A 26,174-nucleotide genomic window follows, 5' to 3' on the forward strand; every position below is an offset into this window, starting at 1 on the left:
CTGATGGTTCTGACCCTTTACTGATGATTAGAATTTAAAAGGGTGGGGAGGGATTTCGTTGAAACCTACCAAATATTGAAAGACCTGCATAGAGTGGATGTGGGGAGGATTTTTCCAATAATGGGGGAGTCTATGGCCAGAAGGCACAGCCTCAGAATAGAAGGATGTCCTTTAGAGCAGAGATGAAGAGGAACTTCTATAGCCAGAGGATAGTGAATCTGTGGAATTCAGTGCTACATACAGCTATCAAAGCTAATTCATTGGCTGTATTTAAAATGGAGGTTGATGGGTTCCTGATAAGTAAGGACGTCAAAGGTTACAGGAGAAGGCAGGAGAATGGTTTGAAAGGGAATAATAGATCAACCATGATGAGCAGACTCAATGGACCAAACACCCTGTAAGTATTGTAAGGGCCAATGGAGCCAATCTCTGCCTCTTTGCTGTTGATGAGGTTAGAGTTCCAGCTTGTGCAAAACCAGTTGTGCTCCCTTTTCAGATTTCCGGTGAAATTCATGCTTTATGTACACTCAGTGGCCACTTTATTAGGAATAGGAGTGGAACCCACTGTTCTCTTCTGCTGCTGTAGCCACCCGCTTCAAAGTTCAACACATTGCGTGTTCAGAGGTGCCCTTTTACACCTCGCTGGATATTTGAGTATCTGGTGCCTTTCTGTCAGCTTGAAACCGTTTGGCTATTCTCCTCCTACCTCTCTCATTAAAAAGGCATTTTTGCCCACAGAGATGCCACTCACATGTTTTCTTTTCTGGTTTTCACACAAGTCTCTGTAAACTCTCGAGACTGTTGTGCGTGAAAATCTCACGCGATCAACAGTCTCTGAAATACTCAAACCACCCTGCCTGGCACAACAATCATTCCACAGTCAAAATAATTTCAATCGCATTTCTTCCCCGTTCTAATGTTTGGTCTGGACCTCCTGACCGTGTCTGCGTGCTTTTTTTACATTCATTTGCAGCCATATGATAAGCTGATTAGATGTTTGCAGTGGCGAGCCGGTGTACAGATGTATCTAATAAAGTGGCCACCGAGTGCTTTCCTTGTGTATTTAGAGCATTGTAAGCATGCAAAACCAAAACCTGAAGTGCATTTCCATGAAGATATAACTCCTCTAATACAAAATACTTTATGGAACTATTACAGTTTTTTTTCAGCTATCAAATCTGATTTAAAAAAGAACTTGTTTCAAAAAAGAAACATAGCTTAAGGCAAATTAAGCAACACACATAAAAGTTGTGTTGCTTGAAATTCCAGCATCTGCAGGTTTCCTTGTGTTTGCATTTTTAAGGCAAATTAATCTCCTGCTTGAATAATAATTAACAAGCTGCATTGTGCTGTTTTACGTCTTGATGAGGTAATTCTGTCAAGTTATATGAACATTTGTATTTCTTTTTTCTTCAAGGAATTTTCTGAATGAAAATGTATTAGACTAGTGGTCGCCAACCAGTCGATCGCGATCGACCGGTCGATGTATGAGACTTTCCCAGTAGATCCCAAAAAAAAATGAAAAAATAAATACACAAATACGTTATGCTTGATAAACCTTTTGATGCAAATATGTAGTGACTTCTACTTTGAAAAAAGACCACTTGACAACTTCATGTCCAAAAGGAAAAATCTAGGACAGTAAAATGATATTCGCATAGAGGTTTTCACTAATGCACACCGGGCAGAAAAGACCAGAATGAAAACCCTGCAACCCCGGAAACAATCTCTCTTTACAAACAGCTTTCCATAGCGAGAGTATTGCTATATTACCATGATCCTAATTGGTATTAACTTATCTTTATAATGCTCACATTACGACACTTCTCCCCCTTTAAATTGTAAAAGAAATGGGAAACAAAAACAGTGGTGTCATTAGCTTGCATACCCCTGAAACTTATACTAGTGTCTCAGTAACAGTTTACCAATACCATGAAAGTTGAGGAGCTGAAATCGGGGTTGAAGCCCCAGCAAACATGCTGCTCAGAGGACATGGATCGACAAGTATTAAAGGACTTTTCACTCTGTGAATATTTTTCACAACAGTTCAATGAATCACTGGATGTAATGCAAACAGCTCAGCTTGTTGTATTTGTCAGAATGGCTTTCCAGGATTTTATAACAAAGGAGGACTTCCTCACTCTTTTGCACTTAAAGGAGAGAACGAGAGGTGAGGATATTTACAATGAGTTTTTTAAAAAAATGTCCGTGAAAATGACATCCCCATTCATAAACTGGTGGCAATTACTACCGATGGGGCCCCAGCAATGCGCGGTGTGCAGTAATGACCCTGATTTTCCCAACTTCCTGAATTATCACTGTGTGATTCATCAGCAGGCCTTGGCTGGGAAGGTCGTGGACTTTTCTCATGTAATGACACTGGTGGTTGAACTGATAAACTTGATTCGAGCAAAATCACTTCAGCACCGCTTACTCAAGCAGTTATTGGATGAGCTTAATGCTGCTATGGCCTGTTTGATATGCTAGTTACAGTGTTTTCTTGGTTGAATTAATTTAAAAGTTTGACAAAAACATTTTATGTAATCAAAATACAATTAGCCCAAATGAAGGGCCTCAAGTTGGAAGTACAATCTGAGCTGTTTTTTCTCTAAACAATTTAGTAGGTCGATCTTGCCTTTCACTAAGGCTGAGGTAGGGGATCTTGGGTTTAAAAAGGTTGGTGACCACTTTGTTAGACTAACACCAGTGTAAACATCATTGGTCTTCAAGAGGGAGCAGTCTATAAAGAAAGAACCACCTCGGTCTGGTAGAGAATATGCTTCCAAGATGAGCAGTTTGGTCATTTGGTGTGTTTCCAAATTAATGCACATTTGAACTCCTGCTATCTTCTAGCTTTGTGATCTTGATATAGTCACTTGGCAGACAGCACCGCTAAATTACAGAGCTTCTGCTAATCAGATATGTGGAAGTAAATGGTTTATTATTATCACATAAACCAAGGTGTAGTGAAAAACTATACATGCCATCCTTGCCGATCATTTAGTCATATCAGTTCATTGATGTAGTAGAGGGGAATGCATGCGAGCGAGAAGGGCTACATGGAAATAAGTGGGAAAGAGGGGTACTTCTGGGGAATATTCTGAAACCCAGCATAGATTTGACAGGCCTAATTGCCACCTCCAATGCCATGAAGAAATATAAACTTGTGAAATAGCCCTTCATTGGGTCCAAAACTGACATTTAAGTTCAGGTGCAGTACTACAGTATGAGATAATGCTCTTTTCCCAGAGGATGAACATGGTGATCTAATTCTCTACATTTGTAAATCATTTGACTGCCTGCATTATTGAAGACCAGAGCAGCAATCAAGGCAGTTCTTGCATTGAAAGGAAAACTATGCAGCACTTTTCCTGATCGCAGAATGTCCTAGTGAATGCATTACAGTTAACATAAATGGCTTGGATAAAGGCACTGAAGGTACGGTTGCTGAATTTGTTAATGACACAGAGCTGGATAGGAAAGCAATTTGTGACGGGGCATCAAGAGGCTACAAAGGGATATCAGTAGATTGCGAGTGGGGAAAAAACTGGCACTGATTACAAAATTGAGAAATGTGCAATTGTCTTTTTAGCTGGAATACTTCTTAAAAAGCATGTTATTCAAACCATTAAAGATTGTGGATGTTCTATTCCACAATTAACTAAAGTCTAGTTTACAGATGCAGCAAATCATTTTGAATGTTATTGTTATTGTTTATTGAATGAGGAACCGAATACAAAAGTAGACAGATTATCCTTCAGTTAAATAGGCATTTATGTATAAGACTAGGCTAATTTCAGACGTTCACCACTTGACCAGCTCACTGTCTTGTGCACATCATGAAGGCGACATAATTTGGTCACCAGTGATGGTTCATCTTTTGATGGACCAAATGACCTAATTCTGCTCCTATGTCTTATGGAATTCTGAGAAAGCTCTTGCCTTTTTTTCCTGCAGTTATTTCTCCATGATATATATCGTAACATGGTTACTAGACTTGTATCCAAAGGCCTGGACCTTTTTGAAGTCTAGTGACATGAGTGCAAATCTCATTGTGGTTACTGGGGAATTTACATTCAAATAACTTAATAAATTTGGAATGATAAACCTAGTATTAGGAATGATGACTATGGCACAACTGGATTATTGTAAATATTCATCCATTTTACTGGAGCATTTCCGGGCAAGAATGCCATCCTTATTTCTGACTCCAGACCTACTAAAGTAATTAATTGCAAACAGTAGAAAATCTGTAGATGCTTGAAATCCAAGTAACACACACAAAATGCTGGAGGAACTCAGCAGGCCAGGCAGCATGTATGGAAAGGACTTAAAGAGTTGATGTTTCAGGCTGCGACCCTTCATCTGAATAAGAATTAATTGAATGTAGTTAATTCTTATCTTCCCTCTAAAAACTGCATAGTTCGGTGGGTGCAAAATGAAACTGAAAATCAGTGCTAGCCTTGCTACCAAAGTTTGCAACTGGTGAATAAATTTATTGAAAGTAAAATTACATGCACCACTGTTACTGCATGTGATGCACCCCTTCATTAGACTGCTCAGTAATTCCAGTCTTGTCCAAATACAGGCTTCACATTTCCAGCCATGGGCACTCTGGACAACCACAAGGTTCCATCCTCGGCACTACTGTGTGAATGTTTACGTTTGCTGTTACACTTTGCCAGCATTTGACTTTGAGCTTCCATTACTATTTCTTCGATTTTTGTAATCCTTCTCTGTTGTCAGACTGCAAAATATTGTTTCCTTTATTTGAACATCAGACAAGCTGAAGCTTCTCTTGAAAATTCTATAGACTCTTAATGTTATTATCATTCCTAACTGTTTATCCTGGCTGAATCTGACTGCAATCCATGTATCCTCCTGGATTCTCAGGTGAGCTGCTCGTGTGGTACCCACAACGCCCATCGCTTCATCTGGAATGCCAGCTCTTGCCACTGTCACTACTTGTGCAATCACCTAAATCTATCCACTCCAAAATAAATCTGCTAGTTCCCAGTCTAGTTCCTACATTCAACCAGCAATTTGACCAAAACTTCAGTCCTCTTCCTGTTTGTGTTGTCCTCACTTATCCCTGATGCCTGTGTAATCCCAAGTTTAAAGTCATTTCCCTCTTTATCCTTCCGGGTATTGTGCCACTGGAAGTCTTCGACACTGGGCAACACTGCTGCAGAATAGTAATTCAGTGACAGGAGAAAAGAGAATGTCCGGGTGGGTGCTGTATCTGATTTTGCAGGCAGCCTTACTGGGGCAGTGAAGGTATAGACAGAGCCCATTGAGAGAGGCTGGTTCCTGTGACGTGCCAAACTGTGTCCAAAGCTCTGCAATTTCTTACAGTCATGTGCAGCATATTTGTCACACTAAAGACTGATTTATACTTCTGCGTTAACTCGACACCGTAGGTACGGCGTAGCCGCAAACCCTACGCAGTGCCTATGCGGATCCCTACGCCGTAGCCTGACGCACACCTCTCCCAAACTGTAACTAGGCGTCGCGGCAACGCAGACCACAACAACTGTGACTGGTCCACTTGGTAGCATTGCATTTCCTCCTACGCTGCAGTAGCTTCCCATTGGGCGACTGAAGGGCAGGGAAGGAGCTCTGGCTGCAATGCTTTCCATAAAGCTTTACAGACCTCCGAAATTATGGAGGACACATTTCGCTTTTATGAAAAAAGACGCACGCTTCTTGTTTACCCTGAGAAAGACTACCATGACCATGAAGCCTTGCACGGGCAGGTGTGTGCGCATACGTGACGTGTGCGAATTGCAGAGTGACGCAGACACACCAACGCACAAGTATAAATGCTCACAACGTGCCTAGGTCACTTGCGTAGGTTACAGCATCGAGTTGACACAGAAGTATAAATCAGCCTTAAGCCATGAAGCTTGCAGACAATGCTTTCTATGGTGCATTGTTACAAATTGGTAAGAGTCGACTGGGACATGCCATATTTCTTTAGCCTCCTGAGGATCTAGAGGCATTGGTTAACTTTCTTAGCTGTGAAATCAGCATGGTTGGACCAGGATAGGCAATGTTCACAGCTAAGAACGTGCCATCACTGAAACCACCACCTTCAGTAATCTGGGGGTGGGGAGGGGGATCATATTGACTCAAAACAATTAGACAAGTCACTTAAATTGAATAAGTATTCTTCAAAGCAGTCACTCCTATGATTCTGTTAGTTCTGGGAATAGCACCTGATCTTCTAAATGTGGACTTTGTACCTCTGGATTCAGTACTGCATTCAACAATTTCACATATGAGGTTTTTCTTTTGGTGTGAGAATGGCTAATTTTGATATAAGGTGTACTTGTAAGAATAGCTCTTAGAGGGGGAAAACGTTCCCTTGAACAATCGAGAGAGGACCCAGGGGGCTATTAGTTATCAGCATCTACCCAACTAATAGCTCCTGTCCTGATTGCTCAAGGGAAGATTTTTCTTCCCTGAAGAGTTTTTCCTAAAATTTGTGTTCATGCTTCTTCCCTTGTAGGAGATGTGCTTAAGTAGTGGTTGAATATTGAACATCATGGCAACTTAAAAATAGAAAATTCTGGAAATATGTGACTAATCAGCAACATCTGTGGTGTGAGAGAAACAATTGTTATATTTCAAGCTAATCTACTTTTGAATGATTAGCTGAAAGTACATCTCCCTGAAATATTATTTCTATTTCTTTCTATAGTGCCATCTAACGTACTAACCTACTAAGTAATTTTCTGTTTTTATTATAGATGTTCATTAATTTTCACCTTTTGATCAATGTATTTTACCTAAATGCAGCAGACAAGATGGGCTAGATTCTTTAAAACATTTTCCCTTCTCATTTTGTGATAGAAGCTCCTCTCATTTGTATTCATATCTCCACACTTCGTGGGTTGTGGTTGATAGCACAGTCTAAATCATTGCCTAAATCGTTACCTCTCCAACAACCTCCTCCCCCCCCCCCCCCACCACCACCACCACCTATAATTTCCTTAGGAACCTTCTTTCATCTGTGATCTCTAGTGTGTGATGCCAGTTTTTTTTTGTTGGAATTTTATCAGTCAGAGGATCTCCATTTAAAGGGTGAGGTAAAATTTCAAAAGGAAGGTTACATGGAACGAACTTATAAAGGTATAAAATTAACAATAAGTTTAATCTGCAGATTCTCAGTGTGCATTACTTTGTTGAGCTGCCATGGTGGTATCTTTTCCTCCCATTTCCCCATGTTAAATATCGTCCGTCCTAAGATAATTTTGAGTTCTGATGTTGAGTCTCCTCCTCAATCGATATTGTTTCTATTATCGCTATTACATCGAGTTTTTTAAAATTTTGTTTCAGATTTCCAATAACTGCAATATCTTATTCATTTTTGACTTTATTCAGACTAAAGAAAATAATTGAATGCATCAGAAGTCCATTGTTTATTCTTTGTATCCAAGATAGTTCTTTTATAGATTTATTTGGCAATAAATAAAATAACTCAATCAGTGCACTTGAATCATGATAGCATCCAGTTATGAAATGGATGCACTTTTCTAGAGGTTGACGTGATCCAAACCAGGTTAGGTTGGGTTGTTGACAATCTTGACAATCCATTTGCAAACATTTCGTCATGAAGCAACGTCAGAAGTACGCTGTTCATTTGTGGTGTGTCCTCTGAATGCTTGGCCTTTATATAATTATCAGTCAGCTGATTGGTTGTTGTTACAGAAACTCAGTTGTGCCGTAGGGAGGGGGTCTCATCACTGATTGGTTGTGTGGCAAACTCTCTGTGTTGTGCTCTGGAATTTTGCCCATATTGGCTTATAAATAGGATTGAGCTCTACATGATCCAAACTAATTTGAGACCGTTTAGAAAACCTGGCTCTCTGCTTCCAGCACAAGCCCCATCATTGTCTGCAAATGTCATTAATTTAGCCCTGACTTTTGAAAGAATTGAATATGTTATGCCTAAGTTGAAGATTGATTTTTGTCCTTGGTGAAGTACGGCCCCACAATCTCTGGATTACTCCCAGTAGCATGTGCTAGTCAGGGCAGGAATAGGATGATGGTACAGAAGAATGAGTGGCTGAAGAAGTGGTGTACGGGGCAGGGTTTCAGATTTCTGCATCATTGGGATCTCTTCTGAGGAGGGTTTGTTCTGTACAAAAAGGATTGATTACACCTGAACCCGAGAGGGACCAATATCCTTGTGGCAGATTTGTTAGCTCTATTAGGGAGGGTTTAAACTAATTTGGCAGGGGGATGAGAACCAGAGTAATAGGGCTGAGGATGGGGCAGTTGGTATACAGTTGGCATACGTTGTGCAGTGAGACTGCAAGGAACAACAGGCAGATGATGGGGAAAAATAGCCACCAGTGGGATGAATTGAAGTATAACATGGGGCAAAATGGAAAAAATGACAAATACAAGACTGAAGGTGTTATATTTGAATGCACGCAGTATACGGAATATGGTAGATGATCTTGTAGCGTAGTTAGAGATTGGCATGTATGACATGGGCGTCACTGAGCCGTGGCTGAAAGAAGATCATAGTTGGGAGCTTAATGTCCAAGGATATACATTGTATCAAAAGGACAGGCAGGAGACCAAATCATTGGGTGAATCTGTTGGTAAAAAATGAAAATAATCCATAGAAAGAGGTGACATATGATTGGAAGATGTAAAATCGTTGTGGGTAGAGTTAAAAAACTGCAAGGATAAAAATACCCTGATGGGAGTTATATACAGGCCCCCTGAATATTAGTCAGGAAATGGAATATAAATTTCAATGAGAGATAGAAAAGGCATGTAATAAGGACAAAGTTATGATGGTCATGGAAGGTTTTAATATGCAGTTAAATTGGGAAAATCATGTTGGTGCTGGATCCCAAGAGAGGGAATTTATAGAATGCCTACAAGATGGCTTTTTAGTGCAGTTTGTGGTTGAGCCCACTGGGGGGAAAGGCAGTTCTGGATTGGGTGTTGTGTAATGAACCAGAAATGATTAGCAAGGATGATAGTAGAACAAGAATGTCTAGAATTTCTGGGGGCAGTTCAGAAGGGACAAGATAGATACATCCCAAAGATGAAGAAATATTCTTAAAGGAGGATGTTGTTATGTAAAGATTTTTAGCGCACTTTTGTTTTTAGGTTTTGGAGTTCAGTATAATGTGTTACAGATTTCATTAAGCATAAAATGCCTCTTCATTTTATTTGCGAAAACCTACACTATTGCTAAGGAGAAGGTGCTTGGGAAGCTGAAGGTAGATAAGTTACTTGAGCCAGATGGAATATACCCCAGGGTTCTTCCTTTCTTTTTAAATCTTTTTATTGAATTAGTACACAAAAGGTAAAACATATAGAAACTAATACACTGTTGTGATATAAATTTACAAGAGATATTAATACATAAAAAACAATACAAACAGTGCAGTTTAGTTATAAAATAATGAGGTAATATAGTAGTATACTAATTTTCCATATATATCAATAAAGAGAAGAAAAAACCCCAAAAAAAAACCCCACTGTGCAACTAACCTAAAAAGCAAAGCAAAGCAATGGGCTAACTAGGTATCAAGTAGACTTAAACAACTTAAACAATCACGTCCTCAAACCCGACCTCCATTAATAACAGTTAAAAACCAAGAAGGGAATGTAAATATGGTCAAAGACAAAAAAGAAGTTACATTAAATGAAAATGTTGAATAAAAGATCTCCAAGTCTGTTCAAATTTAACTGAAGTATCATAAAGATTACTTCTGATTTACCCCAGGGTTCTGAAAGAAGTAGCAGAAGGGATTGTGGAGGCACTAGTATAGATCTTTTAAAAAAATCACTTGATTCTCCAGTGTTTCCAGGGGAGTGGAAAATTGCAAGTGTCACTTTGAAGCTTGTCTAATGTGGGGATGTTTCCTATAGTGTCTAGAACCAGGGGGCATAGTGTCAGAATGGAAGGTGTCCCTTTAGAACAGAGATGATGAATTTCTTTAGCCAGAGGGTGGTTAATCTGTGTAATTCAATGTCATGGGTGGCTGTGGAGGCCATATCATTGGGTATATTTAAAGCAAAGGTTGATAGGTTCTTGATTCGTCAGTGTGTCAAAGGTTATGGTGAGAAGGCAGGAGAATGGGGTTGAGAGGGATAATAAATCAGCCGAGATGGAATGGCGAAGCAGGCTTGATGGGCCAAGTGGCCTAATTCTGCTGCTATGTCTTATGGTCTTGTGGTCTTTAATAAATAGCTTGCAGATGTGGGAGAGATGGTAGAAGCACTTATCACAAAACTTTGAAACATCTTTAGCTATTCAAATTGTGCCAGAGAGCCGGAGAATGTCAAATTAGCACAGCTGCTTAAAATTAGATAAATGTTTCAACCTCCTCAACACAGCTGGTGAGTAAGCTTCTAAAACAACAGAGAATAAAGTTACTTTTTAAAAAGACACGGATTAATTCAGAAAAAACTAGCAGGAATTTGAGAAGGCAAAGTGAACAATAAATTTAATAGTCTCCTTGGAGAATGTAAGAAGGAGCATTTTGTGTTCGTAAATGTGCGAACAGATTTTGATAAGTACTGCTGTTTTCTAAATTTCTTCCTGCTACCATTTCTAAATCCATACCGGGGATCACTGAAGACCTGTGATTTATCACAAAAATTAGTTAGTTTGAGTTATTGATCCCTCAGGATTAATAAAGTATGACTATTATAGATTTGAAATGGGGGAGCTCAAACAACCCACAGCTGTTGGGTATTTTGTACATTCTCTACATATTAAAAGGTGTTGCAGATGGCAGTCTTGTGGTCTCCCTTCAGTGTAAATATTCTTGTACCTCTCATGGATCTACGGACATGCATGATTCTAACCCGGCTGAAAGCTGTTTTTATTAACAAAAGTTAGACATGAGACTGCAGATGCCAAATCTAGAGCAATGATGCTGGTGGAACTCAGCCAGTATCCATGAAGGGAAATGGACAGTAAAGGTTTTGGGTTGAGAGCAAGTCCAGATGAAGAGTCTCAACCTGAAATGTTAACTGCACATTTCCCTCCATATGTGTCTGATCCACTGTGTTCCTTGCACTTTTGGTGCTAATACAGATGGCAACTTTATTTACCAAAATTAACAGCTGAAAACATATTCAAATATAAGTTTTGTAAAGTGTGTTCATTTTGTTGCACATTCCTTTTAAATTTTGTCTGAATATAATTTGCACTTATGCAACTGTTCCATTTGTAAGACCTTTACTCATTCATTCATGATCATTGGACTTGGTGTCCTCCTACCTGTTAACCCTCCATTCCATCTAGACTTGTATTATATACACTGCTGGCTTAGGCACCTTGAACTAAATACACTTGAGCTTCATCAAGCACAATCAGATAGTGTTCCTCTACTCATTATTCAGAGAACAACCTGGAACTGCCAAAACTGGTTTCTTTTCTCCACTCCAGCTACCTCCACTCCAGTCCCCATCTGAGAAACCACTAGTTTCTTTATAACTGAGATTGAACTCATATGACCAAATGCTTTTTCTCTCTTCTACACATGAAACTAAAACTCCTTTCAAGAATAGAAAATAAATAAATCTGCAAATGTTGGATATAATTTTTGTTTCGGTTGTCAGTTCTCCCTCACTTTTGCTTTGAAAACTGACACCCCTCCACTGTTTTCATCCAGTTCTGAGTTTTACCCTGACTTGAAACGTTAACCAGTTTTTCTTTCCGCGGATGCTGTTCAACTGGCTGTGTTGTCCAGCATTCTTTGCTTTTGTTTATTTTTCCAATATGTATCATTTTAATGTGGTTTTAATTTTAATTATTCCAATACCATTTTAACTGTTCTCATAATGTCCTGCTTATTTGTATCTTGAGGAAAATCATAAGAACATAAGAAATAAGAGCAGGAGTAGGCCATCTGCCTGTAAACTCAGTTTCATCTGCCTGCCTTTTCCCCATAACCCTTAATTCCCTTACTATGTAAAATTCTATCTAACTGTATCTTAAATATATTTAGTGAGGAAGCCTCAACTGCTTCCCTGGGCAGAGAATTCCACAGATTCACCACTCTCTGGGAAAAACAGTTTCTCCTCCTCTCCATGCTAAATCTTCTCCCCTGAATCTTGAGGCAATGTCCCCTAGTTCTAGTCTCACCTACCAATGGAAACAACTTTCTTACTTCTATCTTACCTAACCCTTTTGTATGTTTCTATAAGATCCCCTCTCATTCTTCTGAACTCCAGAGAGTATAGTCCCAGGCGACTCAATCGCTCCTCATAGGTTAACCCCTTCATCCCTGGAATCAATCTGGTGAACCTCCTCTGCACTGCCTCCAAAGCCAGTATATCCTTCCTTAAGTATGGAGACCAGAACTGCACACAGTACTCCAAGTGCGGCCTCACCAGTACCCTGTATAGTTGCAGCATGACCTCCCTGCTCTTGAATTCAATCCCTCTAGCAATGAAGGCCAACTTTCTGTTTGCCTTCTTAATAACCTGTTGTACCTGCAAGCGAACTTTTTGCGATTCATGAACAAGCACACCCAAGTCCCTCTGCACAACAGCATGCTGCAATCTTTCACCATTTAAATAATATTCTGCTCTTCCATTATTCCTTCCAAAGTGGATGACCTCACATTTACCAAATCATCAACAGATTTGGAATATTACTCAATTCTGATTCTTACTGGAAACCTATATTCACTGGCCCCTTTGCAGGAAAAGAATAATCCTTCTGGATAACAATCACCTACCACTGCAACAAGTCTCCAGCAGACACAGTTTCACTGGCTGTCCAATGTACTTTGGAGCACCTAGACAACAGCAAAATATACGTTGAGCTGCTATTAATCAATTATAGCGTGACATTCAATACTGTCAAGCCCTCACAAACTTCTAAACTTGGGCCTCTGTACCTGCCTCTGCACTGGATCCTCAGCTTCCTCATCAGGAAAACCACGATCAGTGCAGTTTGGTGATAACATCTCCTCCTCACTGACAATCAGCACAGATGCAGGTCAAGATGTATGCTTAGCCCACTGCTCTACTCTGTTTACACTCATGATTGTATGGCTAAGCATAGCTCAAACACCATCTATAAATTCGAAGATGACGCCCACTGTTGGTGAAAATTCCAGAAGGTGATGACAAGGCACACAGGAATGAGGTGGATCTCCTCACACTCATTGTGAGCAAGTTCAAGGGCTTGATGATGAGCATCAGGAAGGACAAATTGGGAGATTACACTCCAGTCTTCATTGATGGGTCAGTGGTGGAAAGGGTGAGCAGCTCACGGTTCCTGGGTCTCAGTATCTTAGAGGATCTGTTCTGGGTCCTGCACATTGATGCAATCTTGAAGAATGCACATCAGCAGCACTGGTTTCATCAAGAGTTTGAGGATATTTGGTATGTCACTAAAAACTCTTGCTAAATTCTATAGAGCACGACTGGCATTGAGACTTGAGTGCACAGGATAACAGGGGACTGCAGAGGGTTGTAGACTCTCCCAGCTCCTGCACGATCACAACCCTGTCCACCATCAAGGACATCTTCAAGATGCAGAGCCTCATGAAAATAGCATCTTTCATTAAGGACTTGTAGCATTCGGAACATGCCCTCATCTCATCACTACCACCAGGGAAGAGGTGTAGGAGCCTGAAGGTGCTCAACAATTCAGGAACTGCTTCGTCCCCACCTTCGTCAGATTTCTGAATGGTCCATAAACCCATGAACACTGTCACATTATTATTTTAATTGTGTTTGTTTTTACTTTATAATTTTCGGTCTTCACACTGTCTAGCTGGTGCAAAACGACATTTCATGTCATATAAGAAAGTGATAATAGACCTGTTTATGATTCTTTTCAACATGCAGTGATTCCACCATAAAGCTAAATCCTATTTAATAGTGGAATAGTGGAATTACCTCTGATGCTTAAGGAGATTACTACATCCTGTCACTTTCAATGAATAACATCTGCGGTTTGTGATCCTTTCATTGGCTAACCACACTCCGTCAATAAATTAAATCACTTTTCCTTCTGAAATACATGAACTATTTTTGTGGTTTAGGTGCACCAATCTTTTTTACTGTTGGCTACCTGTCAAGTAGTACTCAACGGCATGATGCACAGGATGCTCGTCAGCGGCGATGAGTGAAACGGTTACCTGACTCAATTTTTGGAACCATGACAAAGCATCCTTGGTCAGTGTGCAATACATTGTGAAGATTGATGCTTACTATCATCGCTCCTGAGAAAAGATGACTATTTATGACCTCCATGAACCAATGTTTGGGCATTTATCACCCTTAACCTAGAGTAGGTCACATGGTCGGTCCAACATTGTGGACCAAAGGGCCTGTAATGTGATGTAGATTTCTATGTTCTATGTTCTTATCGGAGGAACCTTTCCTCGGCATGGCCTCATGCAGGGGATGTCATCCCTGGCAAACGTATTAGAGTTCTGTGGAAAAACGATCAGCTAGAGTGTATAGAAAGAACCAGAAGATCTATTCCATTTGGATTTTCAAAGGCATTTGATAAGGTGTCACGCCAAACATTACTTTTCAAAGTAAAAGTTATCACCTTGGAGAGGGAAGTGATTATCCAGCAGGAAGCAGTGAATAGGGATAAAGGGATTAATTTAGGCTTTGCAGCCTGTAATTGGTAGGATGTCACTGGGATTAATGTCGGACTGTAGCTGTTAACAGTTTTGGTTAATGAATTAAGAAAGGAAATGTACTGTAATGGAGGAAGGTAAACAGTGAAGAGAATACGGACAGTTTACAGAGTGATTCTAGTGGGTTAAGGGAAGTGGGCAAAAAATTGATATGGACTATAACTTGGAAAAATGTAGTTTATTTCAGAAGGAAGAATAATAAACAGCTTATTATTTACAAAGAAAACCTGCACACACAAACAGCTTTGGTGGCCCTGGTACATGAAACATAACCAGCTGACAGATACAGCAGGTAATTGGAAAGATTAATGGAATGTTGGTTTGTATGGGAGTATAAAAGTATTAATCCGACAGTACAAGGCATAAGTGAGATAAGCTATGTACAAAGTTAGCTCCGTGGGAGATGTTTCTGCTTGTGGAACGCTCTTGGACCGGGAGGCATCTATTTAATATTCAGATAGGGGCAACTCTCTGGGATTCCTTGCCTCAGAAAGCTATGGAGTCCAAGTCCTTGAAAATATGCAAAGTTAATAAAATTTGATTTTAATCAGTTGGGGAGCTGAGGATTACAAGGATAGGGCCCAAAATTTCAATTAGCTGTGATATTATTGAATGGAGGGCACCTGTTCTGATTTCTTATCATCTAAAGGTTGTTTTAGATAGATAGATAGATATACTTTATTAATTCCGAGGGAAATTTGGTTTTGTTACAGCCGCACCAACCAAAAATAGAGTGTAAATATAGCAATACAAAAACCACCAACAATCAAACAACAAAATGCAAACTATGTCAGATGGAAAATAAGTCCAGGACCAGTCTATTGGATCAGTGTGTCTGACCCTCCACAGGAGGAGCTGCACGTTCGATGGCCACAGGCAGGAACGACCTCCCGTGCCGCCAAGTGTTGTACCACGGTGGAATGTGGCCGAAATCCAACAGTAAAAAGTTCAATATCCAGTCTGCAAACACGTTCCTTGATCGTAATATGCCCTGGATTGAACCATCTGTTGTTAACCAGATCAGTAAGCACCCAATTCCTTTACACTTATCGCTCTCAGTGCACTTCCGGTCAGCCGGAACGGTATTACCCACTGAGCTCCTCTTCTCCATAAGTCTCTGTTGTCTCGACCCGGTCCTCTTTCCTCGACTTTGTGATCCCCCTCTGCATCCTCTGTGTGTTTTCCTCCAGATTTCAGCAGGGGTGTCTGCCACTCTGCTTGCTATAAACCAGCCGGCATTAGCTGGTTTCTGGAATACACAATGTGACCTTGCTTCTGTCCCGCGTGTCGGGATGTAACCATTTCCAGCGCTAAAGAAAACCCAAATAAAACTCTCTCTACCAGCATGTTAGAGAGGGTGCAGCTTCGACGTGTTACCGTGAGAGAAAAAAAATACAAAAAATAATGTAAATTAAAATGTAAGAAGAAGAAAGTAAGAATAGATCAGAACGGCTGTACCAGGCTGCATGCATGACCTTTGACAAGCAGTTATCGAGCAAACATAGACCTTTTGAACTAGTCTTGCACAAATTTCAGCCCAGGTTATTAAAGTCATTTTCTAGAAAGCATTTTGAAACAGATTTTTACAGCAAATCAGTAGTTACCTGTTCATTATTATTGAAGTTTTCTATTTAATTAAACTCCCCAGCCGCTACATTTTTATTAGTTTGTGGCGACCCACTTTCTGGCACACACGAACCGACTCACAACAGCGCGCGCAGGCAGAGGGCCGGCCCCAAAAAGGGTGCCAGGCCATCTTCACCAGCAGGGGGAAAATCCCGCGCGCAGAAAGGGTCTGGGAATATGCATTCCCCACAGCAATCCCGCCCAGGGAGGTCGGGAACAGGAAGGCTTTAAAGCGGGCCGCGAAGTTTGAATAAATCTCTTTCATCGCAACTCTAACTCATCGATTCCGTGTGGTTATTCTAGCGCTGTGTGTAGCACACCGCTACAATTGGTGACCCCGATGGCCCAAACGATATTTGGACCAGAGATGACTGACGCTGCATTTGTTCACGCAGTTTCGTTAAAACTGCCAAGCTTCTGGACGCTGCGACTCCAATTATGGTTCGAACAAGCAGAAGCACAATTCCACATTCGGCAGATAACCTCGGAGTCCACTTGCTACTACTACGTGCTGAGCTCCCTTGACCAGGAGACTGCTGCACAAGTTGAGGAGTTTATACAGTTGCCCCCGGAGGACGGCAAATACACAGCATTCAAAGCCCTGCTCATAAGGACTTTCGGACTCTCACGGCGCGAACGAGCACGCCGCTTAATGCACCTGGATGGTTTGGGAGACAGGCCGCCGTCAGCATTAATGAACGAGATGCTGGCCCTGGCTGAAGGACACAAACCCTGCCTCATGTTTGAGCAGGCATTCCTAGAGCAACTGCCCGAGGACATATGCCTGCTGCTGTCCGACGCAGATTTCAGCAACCCCCAGGAGGTGGCGGCCCGAGCAGATCTGCTGTGGAATGCCAGGAAAGAGAGAGGGGCATCCGTCGCACAGATCACCAAGCCGCGAGCCCAACAAACAATGGTGTTTCTACCACCAGCAGTGGGGCACAGAGGCCTGCCGCTGCAGACCACCCTGCAAATTCCCGGGAAACGCCAGGGTCAGCCTCCTGTACGTCTGGGACAAGCAGTCGGGACGCCGCTTTTTGGTTGACACTGGAGCGGAGATCAGCGTCTTACCTCCAACGAGTTACGACACCCGCAACAGAGAACCGGGACCCACCCTGAGGGCCACTAATGGCAGCACAATACGAACCTACGGCACCCGCACGGTGCGGCTACAGTTCAGCTCCAGACGGTTCATGTGGGACTTCACACTGGCCGCCGTGGCCCAACCACTGCTGGGGGCAGATTTTCTACGAGCCCACAGCCTGCTGGTCGACCTGCAAGGGAAGCGATTAGTCCACGCCAAGACTTTTCAAACGTTCTCTCTGGGTGAAGCACAGTTGCCAGCCCCACACCTGGACTCCATCACGCTGTCCCGACGATGAATTCACCAGGGTCCTGGCGGATTTCCCATCAGTACTGACACCGCAGTTCACGGCAGCCATGCCCAGACACGGAGTACAGCACCACATCCCGACCCAGGGACCACCCCTCCACGCCTGTGCTCGAAGGCTTCCCCCGGACAAGCTCCGACTGGCGAAGGAGGAGTTCAAGAAGATGGAGGAATTAGGGATCATACGACGGTCTGACAGCCCATGGGCCTCCCCCCTTCACATGGTGCCCAAGGCAACGGGGGGCTGGAGACCATGCAGTGACTACCGCAGACTGAACGAGGCTACAACGCCAGACTGCTACCCTGTGCCGCACATTCAAGACTTCGCAGCAAACCTACACGGCGCAAGGATCTTTTCCAAGGTAGACCTCGTCCGGGGATACCATCAAATCCTGGTACATCCGGACGACATCCCCAAAACAGCACTTATCACCCCGTTCGGACTTTTCGAATTCCTCCGAATGCCGTTTGGTCTAAAGAATGCCGCACAGACTTTCCAGCGGCTAAGGGACGCGGTGGGACGCGACCTGGACTTTGCATTCATCTATTTGGATGACATCCTCATAGCCAGCAGTAGTCGGCAGGAGCATCTGTCCCACCTCCGCCAGCTCTACTCCCGCCTGAGTGAATTCGGCCTTACAATCAATCCAGCCAAATGCCAGTTTGGACTCGACACCATTGACTTCCTGGGCCACAGGATTACTAAAGACGGGGCAACCCCGCTGCCCGCCAAGGTAGACGCAGTCCGCCACTTCCCCCGACCCAACACAGTCAAAGGCTTGCAGGAATTCGTGGGTATGGTGAATTTCTACCACCGTTTCCTCCCCTCAGCAGCCCGAACCATGCGCCCCTTGTTCATTCTAATGTCGGGTAAGGGCAAGGACATTACCTGGAACGAAGAGGCCACAACCGCTTTCGTTAAAACCAAAGAAGCCTTGGCAAACACCGCGATGCTAGTGCACCCCAGAACGGACGTTCCTACTGCCCTCACGGTGGACGCATCCAACACAGTGGTCGGTGGAGTGCTGGAACAACTCATCGAGGGTCGCTGGCAACCCCTGGCGTTCTTCAGCAAACACCTACGACCACCCGAACTCAAATACAGTGCTTTCGACCGGGAGCTATTGGCACTATACCTGGCAATCCAGCATTTCAGGTACTTCTTAGAAGGTAGGCCCTTCACCGCGTTCACAGACCACAAACCGCTTACCTTTGCGTTCACGAAGGTGTCCGACCCCTGGTCGTCCCGCCAGCAGCGACATCTGTCCTACATCTCCGAGTACACGACGGACATCCGGCATGTCTCTGGAAAGGACAACGTCGTGGCGGACGCACTATCCAGACCTACCATACAGGCCCTGTCCCAGGGGGTGGACTATGCAGCGCTGGCAGAGGCACAGCAGGCAGACGCTGAGATCCCCAGTTACAGGACTGCAGGCTCCGGTTTGCAGCTCCAAGACCTCCCCGTAGGCCCAGCTGAGAGGACCCTACTATGTGACGTAGCTACTGGCCAACCCCGCCCCGTTGTCCCAGCAGTCTGGCGCCGGCAGATTTTCGAGTCCATTCACAACTTAGCGCACCCCTCTATCAGGACAACTGTCCGGCTGGTCGCCAACAGGTTCGTGTGGCATGGACTTCGTAAGCAGGTCAGTGAATGGGCCAAAACGTGCATGCAGTGCCAAACGGCCAAGGTGCAGCGGCACACCAAGGCTTCGCCGCAGCGGTTCAAACCCACCCGCCGGAGGTTCGACCACATCCATGTGGATATCGTGGGGCCCTGCCAGTGTCACGAGGAGCGCAGTACCTCCTAACTATGATAGACCGGTTCACCAGATGGCCAGAGGCAGTCCCGCTCAGCGACACCACCTCCGAATCCTGCGCCCGAGCACTGATCGCAACCTGGGTAGCACGCTTTGGGGTACCGGCCCACAATACCTCCGACAGGGGCGCCCAGTTCACCTCCAACCTGTTGGGAACACAATTACACCACACAACTGTCTACCACCCACAGTCGAACGGACTAGTGGAGCGCTTCCACCGTCACCTGAAATCGGCTCTCATGGCCCGCCTGGAGGGGCCTAACTGGGTGGACGAACTTCCCTGGGTCCTGCTCGGAATCCGCACGGCGCCCAAGGAGGATCTACACACCTCGTCGGCAGAATTGGTGTACGGCGCGCCCCTGGTCGTCCCAGGAGAGTTCATACCAGCCCCAAGGGGGCAAGGGGAAGAACCCACAGCAGTCCTGGACAGACTACGGGAGAGGCTCGGTAACCTGGCCCCCATACCCACTTCACAGCACAGACAGAGCCCGACCTGCGTACCCAAAGACCTGCAGAACTGTAAGTTTCTTTTTGTACGGCGGGGCGGACACCAGGCACCGCTACAGCGGCCCTACGAGGGACCGTTTAAGGTGCTCAGGAACAACGGGTCCACGTTCGTGCTGGACATTGGGGGGAGAAAGGAGGTATTCACGGTGGACCGACTCAAACCGGCCCATGTGGACTTGGCGCAACCGGTCCAGGCTCAGGCACCGTGGCGCAGGGGCAGACCTCCCAAACAGAGGCCGATCCAGACTGTGGACATTGGGGGAGGTATCGCCGGTTCTGGGTGGGGAGGGTTATGTGGCGACCCACTTTCTAGCACACACGAACCGGCTCACAACAGCGCGCGCAGGGAGAGGGCCGGCCCCAAAAAGAGCGCCAGGCCATCTTCACCAGCAGGGGGAAAATCCCGCGCGCAGAAAGGGTCTGGGAATATGCATTCCCCACAGCAATCCCGCCCAGGGAGGGCGGGAATGGGAAGGCTTTAAAGCGGGCTGCGAAGTTTGAATAAATCTCTTTCATCGCAACTCTATCTCACCGACTCCGTGTGGTTGTTCTAGCGCTGTGAGTAGCACACTGCTACAAGTTCATACTTACTTAAGCCCATCACCCCTGCTGGGGCATAGGCCACCAACAGTATCTCACCAGAATCCTCTGTCCTGGGCCAGCCGTTCACATTGTCTCCAGGTGTAGCCCATCTTGGTGTATCCTTCCTCTCTCAGGGATGAGGTCTTTGGAGCTTCTGTTTCCATTATGTTTCTGTACTATTTAGCCAAGTAACTAAACCATCATATTTCTGCTGGTATGATAAGGTGTAACATCTTTTGGTCTCCATGTAAACATCACAAACTCAATAAAACAAATATATTAAAAAATTGACCTGTATGTAATTCTAAATAGTTTGAAATAAAATTATGCATTTTCTATGAAATTGCCTTTTTCATTATGAAGTATATTGAGATGACTGGGAACGTCTGTTACAACAAGTGAAAGTAAACAAAAGTGCAGACATCAGTATTGTATTTAGTCCTGTTGGACACAAAATTCCTGTAATTAATAGTTTAATTTTCTTCTCTACTAGAGAGGCATGAGGTGTGGTTAGATGAAGGGCCCGGTGTGTCATGCACAATACTATAAAAATTGAAAAGTGTGTGTAAAGTGACAAGCTAAATCAAAGAGTGTCATTGAAATGATGCCAAACAGATTTTAAAATGCTAAAGATTGAAACAGAAAGGGCAAACAAGAGAGAGGAGGAAATCAAAGTTGCTGGTGAACGCAGCAGGCCAGGCAGCATCTCTAGGAAGAGGTACAGTCGACGTTTCTTGGCCCGAAACGTCAACTGTACTTCTTCCTAGAGATGCTGCCTGGCCTGCTGTGTTCACCAGCAACTTTGTTGTGCCTTGCTTGAATTTCCAGCATCTGCAGAATTCCTCATGTTTGAGATGAGGAAATCTGCAGTTTGCTGTAGTTCTCATGAAGAATGTATTGAAGTAGCAATGGTACTTTGATTTTGGCACAGTGTGAGAGCAGGGTGGAGGAAGATCGTGCAAACTTACAGATTGGATGTGAGTGATCAACATTGTAATATTAATAATGAAAGAAAGTTGAGGTGGAAAACATTCTGTCAGGTGGCGAGCTTTCTTATTTAACAAAGGAAGTGCTGATTACTATGCCTGGGTAGTTCCACTGAATTTTGGACTAAAGGTGGATCTCATTTCTGGATTACCCTTGTTCAGAAACAAAATTGTTGACATTAATTGGATTTATGTGTAATTAGATCTATGCATGTTAGTGTAAACTGAAGGTTGAATGTTACTGGTCCAATCCATATTGTGTAGTTATGGGTATGATAAATACAAAGCATGGCTCGTACTCTGATCACAAAATTCATGTAAAATTAAGAAACTGGATGGAATCCATATTCATGGGAAGGTACCTGTCAACTATTAACAACAGAGACTACCTTGAATGTTTACCCTGAAGTTTAGATACTTTGAGAAAGAGCGCCACAGTAGCATAGCAGTTACTGCGACACTATTACAGCTAGGGTGTTCCAGAGTTTGGAGTTCAATTCTGGAGTCATCTGTAAGGAGTTTGTATGTTCTCCCTGTGAACCATGTGGGTTTCCTCCAGGTGCTCTGGTTTCCTCCCACAGTCCAACGACGTACTGGTTAGTAGACTAGTGTTAAATCGGTGGGTTGCTGGGCAGTGTGGCTTCTTGGGCAAGAAGAGTTGTTTCAGTAAATAAAACACATAGTACAGTTGGCCCTCTATATCCGCGAGTTCCGCATGCGCAAATTCAACCAACCGCGAGTCGAGGAAACCCAGAAGCGCTCTTCCAGCACTTGCTGTTTGAGTATGTACAGACTTTTTTTTCTTGTCAGTATTCCCTAAACAATACAGTATAACAACTATTTTACATAGCATTTACATTGTATTAGATACTATAAGTAATCTCAAGATGATTTAAAGTATACGGGAGGATGTGCGTAGGTTATCATGGATCGGGATTGAAAAAAAACTGGAAGTTCTCTTACTAAGTAAGTCGGAACAGGTACATCCGGTATTATTTAGCGTCAGTTAGTCAAACGTTTGTCTTAGTATATATTTTACCTTTCTATGCATATAAAATACTTAAGAAACGTATGTTTCAGCGCTGGGCTCGGGAACAGAAGTTCCCAAGTTCGATCCAGTGACAGATTGCTCCCGAGCGCGCTCTCCATCCGTGTCGGATTGATGTGGAGGACCAAAAACCCAAAACCCCAAAACCCGATAATTAAACCACTGCGTTGCATAGTAATAATTGTAGCTTTAATCGAGCAGGGCCTTTCTCATTTTATCCTATAAAAATGGTTCGAATTGTTGACCAACTGTAGCCTAACGCTTTTCCAATGACCGATGGCGTTTCACCTCTTTCTGATCGTTTTATTATTTCCACTTTAAATCGTAATTCTGATTATTTTCGTGAACAGAAACACTGCAGATTCAGAGCTCCGCCGCCGGGTCCTAATGCCCACTGCACTGAGACAGGTTAAATAAGGAACTTGAGCATCCGCGTTTTTTGGTATCCGCGAGGGGTCCCGGAACCAATCCCTCACGGATAAGGAGGGCCAACTGTACATACAATGGGCACATGAAATCATGTCATTTTATACGGAAGACTTTATGGAACTACCTTTATTTCTTGCTCAGAAAGTGAAGGGAGATAGAAAGGTACTGAAATTCTCTGTTACTAAATCTCTGGATGAATTAATTTTAAATTGTTTATGTGGTTGACATGGTGCAGTAGGCAGTGAATAGCATTCTAATTTACAAATGTTGACATGAAGTTCAAAATAATGCAAGTATAGTCATAGGTGTACAAAGAGTGATCAACACATTGAATGGTCCTCTGAACAGACGGGAGGCAAAATCCCTGGAGTTCATTATGGGGAGATTCCATCTTATAATATTAGAAAGCATGGTAGAGGAGGCTATGAATGTATACAGGTGTATTTGTTAAGTAATTGTCATATTTGACTTTAATGTATGTTATAATCTTCTTGATTGTCACAAGACAGAGTACTTTCTGCAATGCAGTTCAGTGTACCCAGGAACTCAGTCATTTGCTTTTCAAAATACAGTTTCCCCTGTAAATAAATGAGGTCACAAAGCAAAATTAGAACGTCACATGGAATAAATATGTTCTAGTCAGTGTGTTCATGTTATGAAGTTGTGAAATAATCCTGAGACATATCATCTCAGTTGATTCATGAACTCTTCCATATTCCATTTCACAGGTTGAAGGGATGATAATCCCGATGCAGAACCAATCGCATGACATATGGAGCAAGTTACATTGAATGTTCGTGAAGATATCGTGTTTGTCCATGTTACAAAACCACCTGCATCAAAGGACAGCCAATTCGAAGGTTTCATTACATCCTAAAGAAAATCTCAAGAGCTCAGTGGGCAAGAATTGCATTTTTCTTCACAGACAAAACCTGTGCGTTGGTTGCCCTGAGCACCTTCTTTACTAATTCATGAGCCAGAGGGATGCAGTTGCTCAGCTTTCAGAACGGCTTCTCATAGCTGCACACAAAGGCCAAACTGAGAATGTTGTGCAGCTCATCAACAAGGGGGCCAAAATAGCCGTCACCAAGGTAACAACATCAAGTGTTTGTGTGCTTGCCCATGTTTCTGTTTCTCCATTGTCTAACTTAGATTTTCAGATTAGTCACTCACTTCTTCGATACTAAGTGGCATTGTTAACCCCCAGATGCAGTGCTTGACTTTTAACAGATTATTCTCAGAAAAAGTATGAGCATTCCGGATTTGAAATTGCACTTCACTTGCAGAAATAGGAATTGAAAATTTCTTTATTTTTGATTCACTTTTGAGATACTTCATGGTTTTGATGAATGTTCAGCAAAATAGATGTACTTGATTATCGACAGAGATGCATTTCTTTCAATATATGAAAAAGTATAACTATAATTATGTGAATATTCAGAATTATAGTAACTTAGAATATCACTGTTGCATTCTTCTCGGCACATCTCACAAACAATGAATTGTTAGAATCAACAAGCTTTAATATATCTGTAGCAGAAGATGCGTTCTTATTTATGGAATTAAATGTTTTGATTTTCTGTTTTTTGTATAATGGCAGAAGAAACTAGCATTAAATCAAAGTCCCTTTCCAATTATCAATTCAACTACTGGGTCATTTCTATGGACTTTTTTACGTGAACAAATTGTTAGCCTCACGCTCATTCCCTTCAGGAAGACTAACTAGGTACAATGCTGTGGCCACCATTTTGCTGCCATTAGATGAGAGTTTCTACCCAGCTAGAATCAGAAAATGCTTGCAATAGCTTCACTGCCCAGTCCTATGCTGTTATCTCTGGTGTCCATTGATATCTGTCTCTGCCTGTTCTCACTCTAACCCATTTTGCCTCTACATTATGTTCCTTAGCAGCAGCATCAGAAAACACATCTAGACCCATCTCTCTGTATCTCTCCACATTGTTTAAATTGACAGACTACTAACCCAGCATCCATTTCTGGATCAAGAGATACTTACCCCAGTCAATGGGAGGTCCAATGGCATTGCCTTAAATTCGAGACAAAGACTCAATTCCTTCGCTACTAATTTCATCCCTCACCTGGTGACTAACTAAGGTTGATATACACCCTCGCCAGTTATGATCGTAAATAACAGAGACTTGAGTTTCCAACCATTTTCATTGAACCCTTTGCAAGCTCTTCATGGCCACTACCAATCTGTTCTTTCTTTAGCTCATTTGCTAGTAAAACTCTGATACTTTGCAATTGCGGTCTTCAGTCTTGATTATTTCAATGCATCTCTCCTCTCCATTTGCCCCCTCTCCATTCGTCCGTTTGCCCCCTCCAACCCCCCCTCTAACCCCCCCACCAACCCTGGTCCAACCCCCCTCCAACCCTCCATCCCCCTCCATCCCTCCCTCACTGATTGTCCAGACTCTGCTACATAGTGATTATTTTATTACCCCGTTTCATTCACTCAACCTTCCTGACTCGCAGTTAGCTAATCCATTCAACCCTCTCCACTCCCTATCACTGTAATCACATTCAGTCCTACAGTCCACTAAGATATCCTCCAATGTTGAAGCAGAAATTGTTTCCCACTGGGAACCTAGTCTTTAGCTGCTAACTCCTCTAAGCTCTGGAATTCTCACTCAAAATCTCCAAGTCTCTCTATTTTTCTTTTCTCTTTTGTGACACTCCATAAAATCTTTCATCCCTGAAAGGATGTCAGGGTTAATGTGTGGCCTAGAGTTTAATTTTGCACAATAGCATTCCCTCAAGTCAACATATCATTGAACTGGATTAACGCTACTGTAATGCTGAAAATAATAGTTTGTGATAACCGACAGTATCACAGCCCAGTTTGCCAAGAATAGAATTCTAGTCACTATTCACCAAAGTATGAAGAACATGTAGCCATTTTAATAAAAAAAAATCCAATCAAATAAAAAGAGACTAAATGCAATATTACATTAGCTGACAAGGCCATTGAATCATTAAAGGGAGAAAAGTTTAGGCTGCAGTTGCTGCTTTGAATCTGTGAGCAGCATTTGCCCTTGTAGCTGCAATGAATGCCAGGGCTCGGTCTAAAACAGCAGAAGCCTTGAATGCTTTGTAAAAGATCTGAATTCATTC

The 26,174-nt window shown here is 42.9% G+C and overlaps 1 protein-coding gene across 14 annotated transcripts in view; it reads left to right on the forward strand.

Moving 5' to 3' along the window:
- Positions 1–26,174, forward strand: part of ankrd6b (ankyrin repeat domain 6b) — a 198,001-nt gene that overhangs the window by 93,857 nt on the left and 77,970 nt on the right. For 8 of the 14 annotated variants that reach the window (XM_063040383.1, XM_063040384.1, XM_063040385.1 and 5 more), the window contains exon 3: positions 23,771–24,133. In XM_063040383.1, the coding sequence (XP_062896453.1) occupies positions 24,014–24,133 (120 nt within the window). In that variant the 5' untranslated portion in view covers positions 23,771–24,013. Of the gene's footprint in view, positions 1–22,963; positions 23,205–23,770; positions 24,134–26,174 lie in introns of all 14 variants that reach the window. The other 6 variants (XM_063040376.1, XM_063040375.1, XM_063040379.1 and 3 more) reach the window with 1 other exon arrangement.

Source organism: Mobula hypostoma, chromosome 2, assembly GCF_963921235.1.
Source record: "Mobula hypostoma chromosome 2, sMobHyp1.1, whole genome shotgun sequence".
In the NCBI taxonomy this organism is placed as follows: Eukaryota; Metazoa; Chordata; class Chondrichthyes; order Myliobatiformes; family Myliobatidae; genus Mobula; species Mobula hypostoma.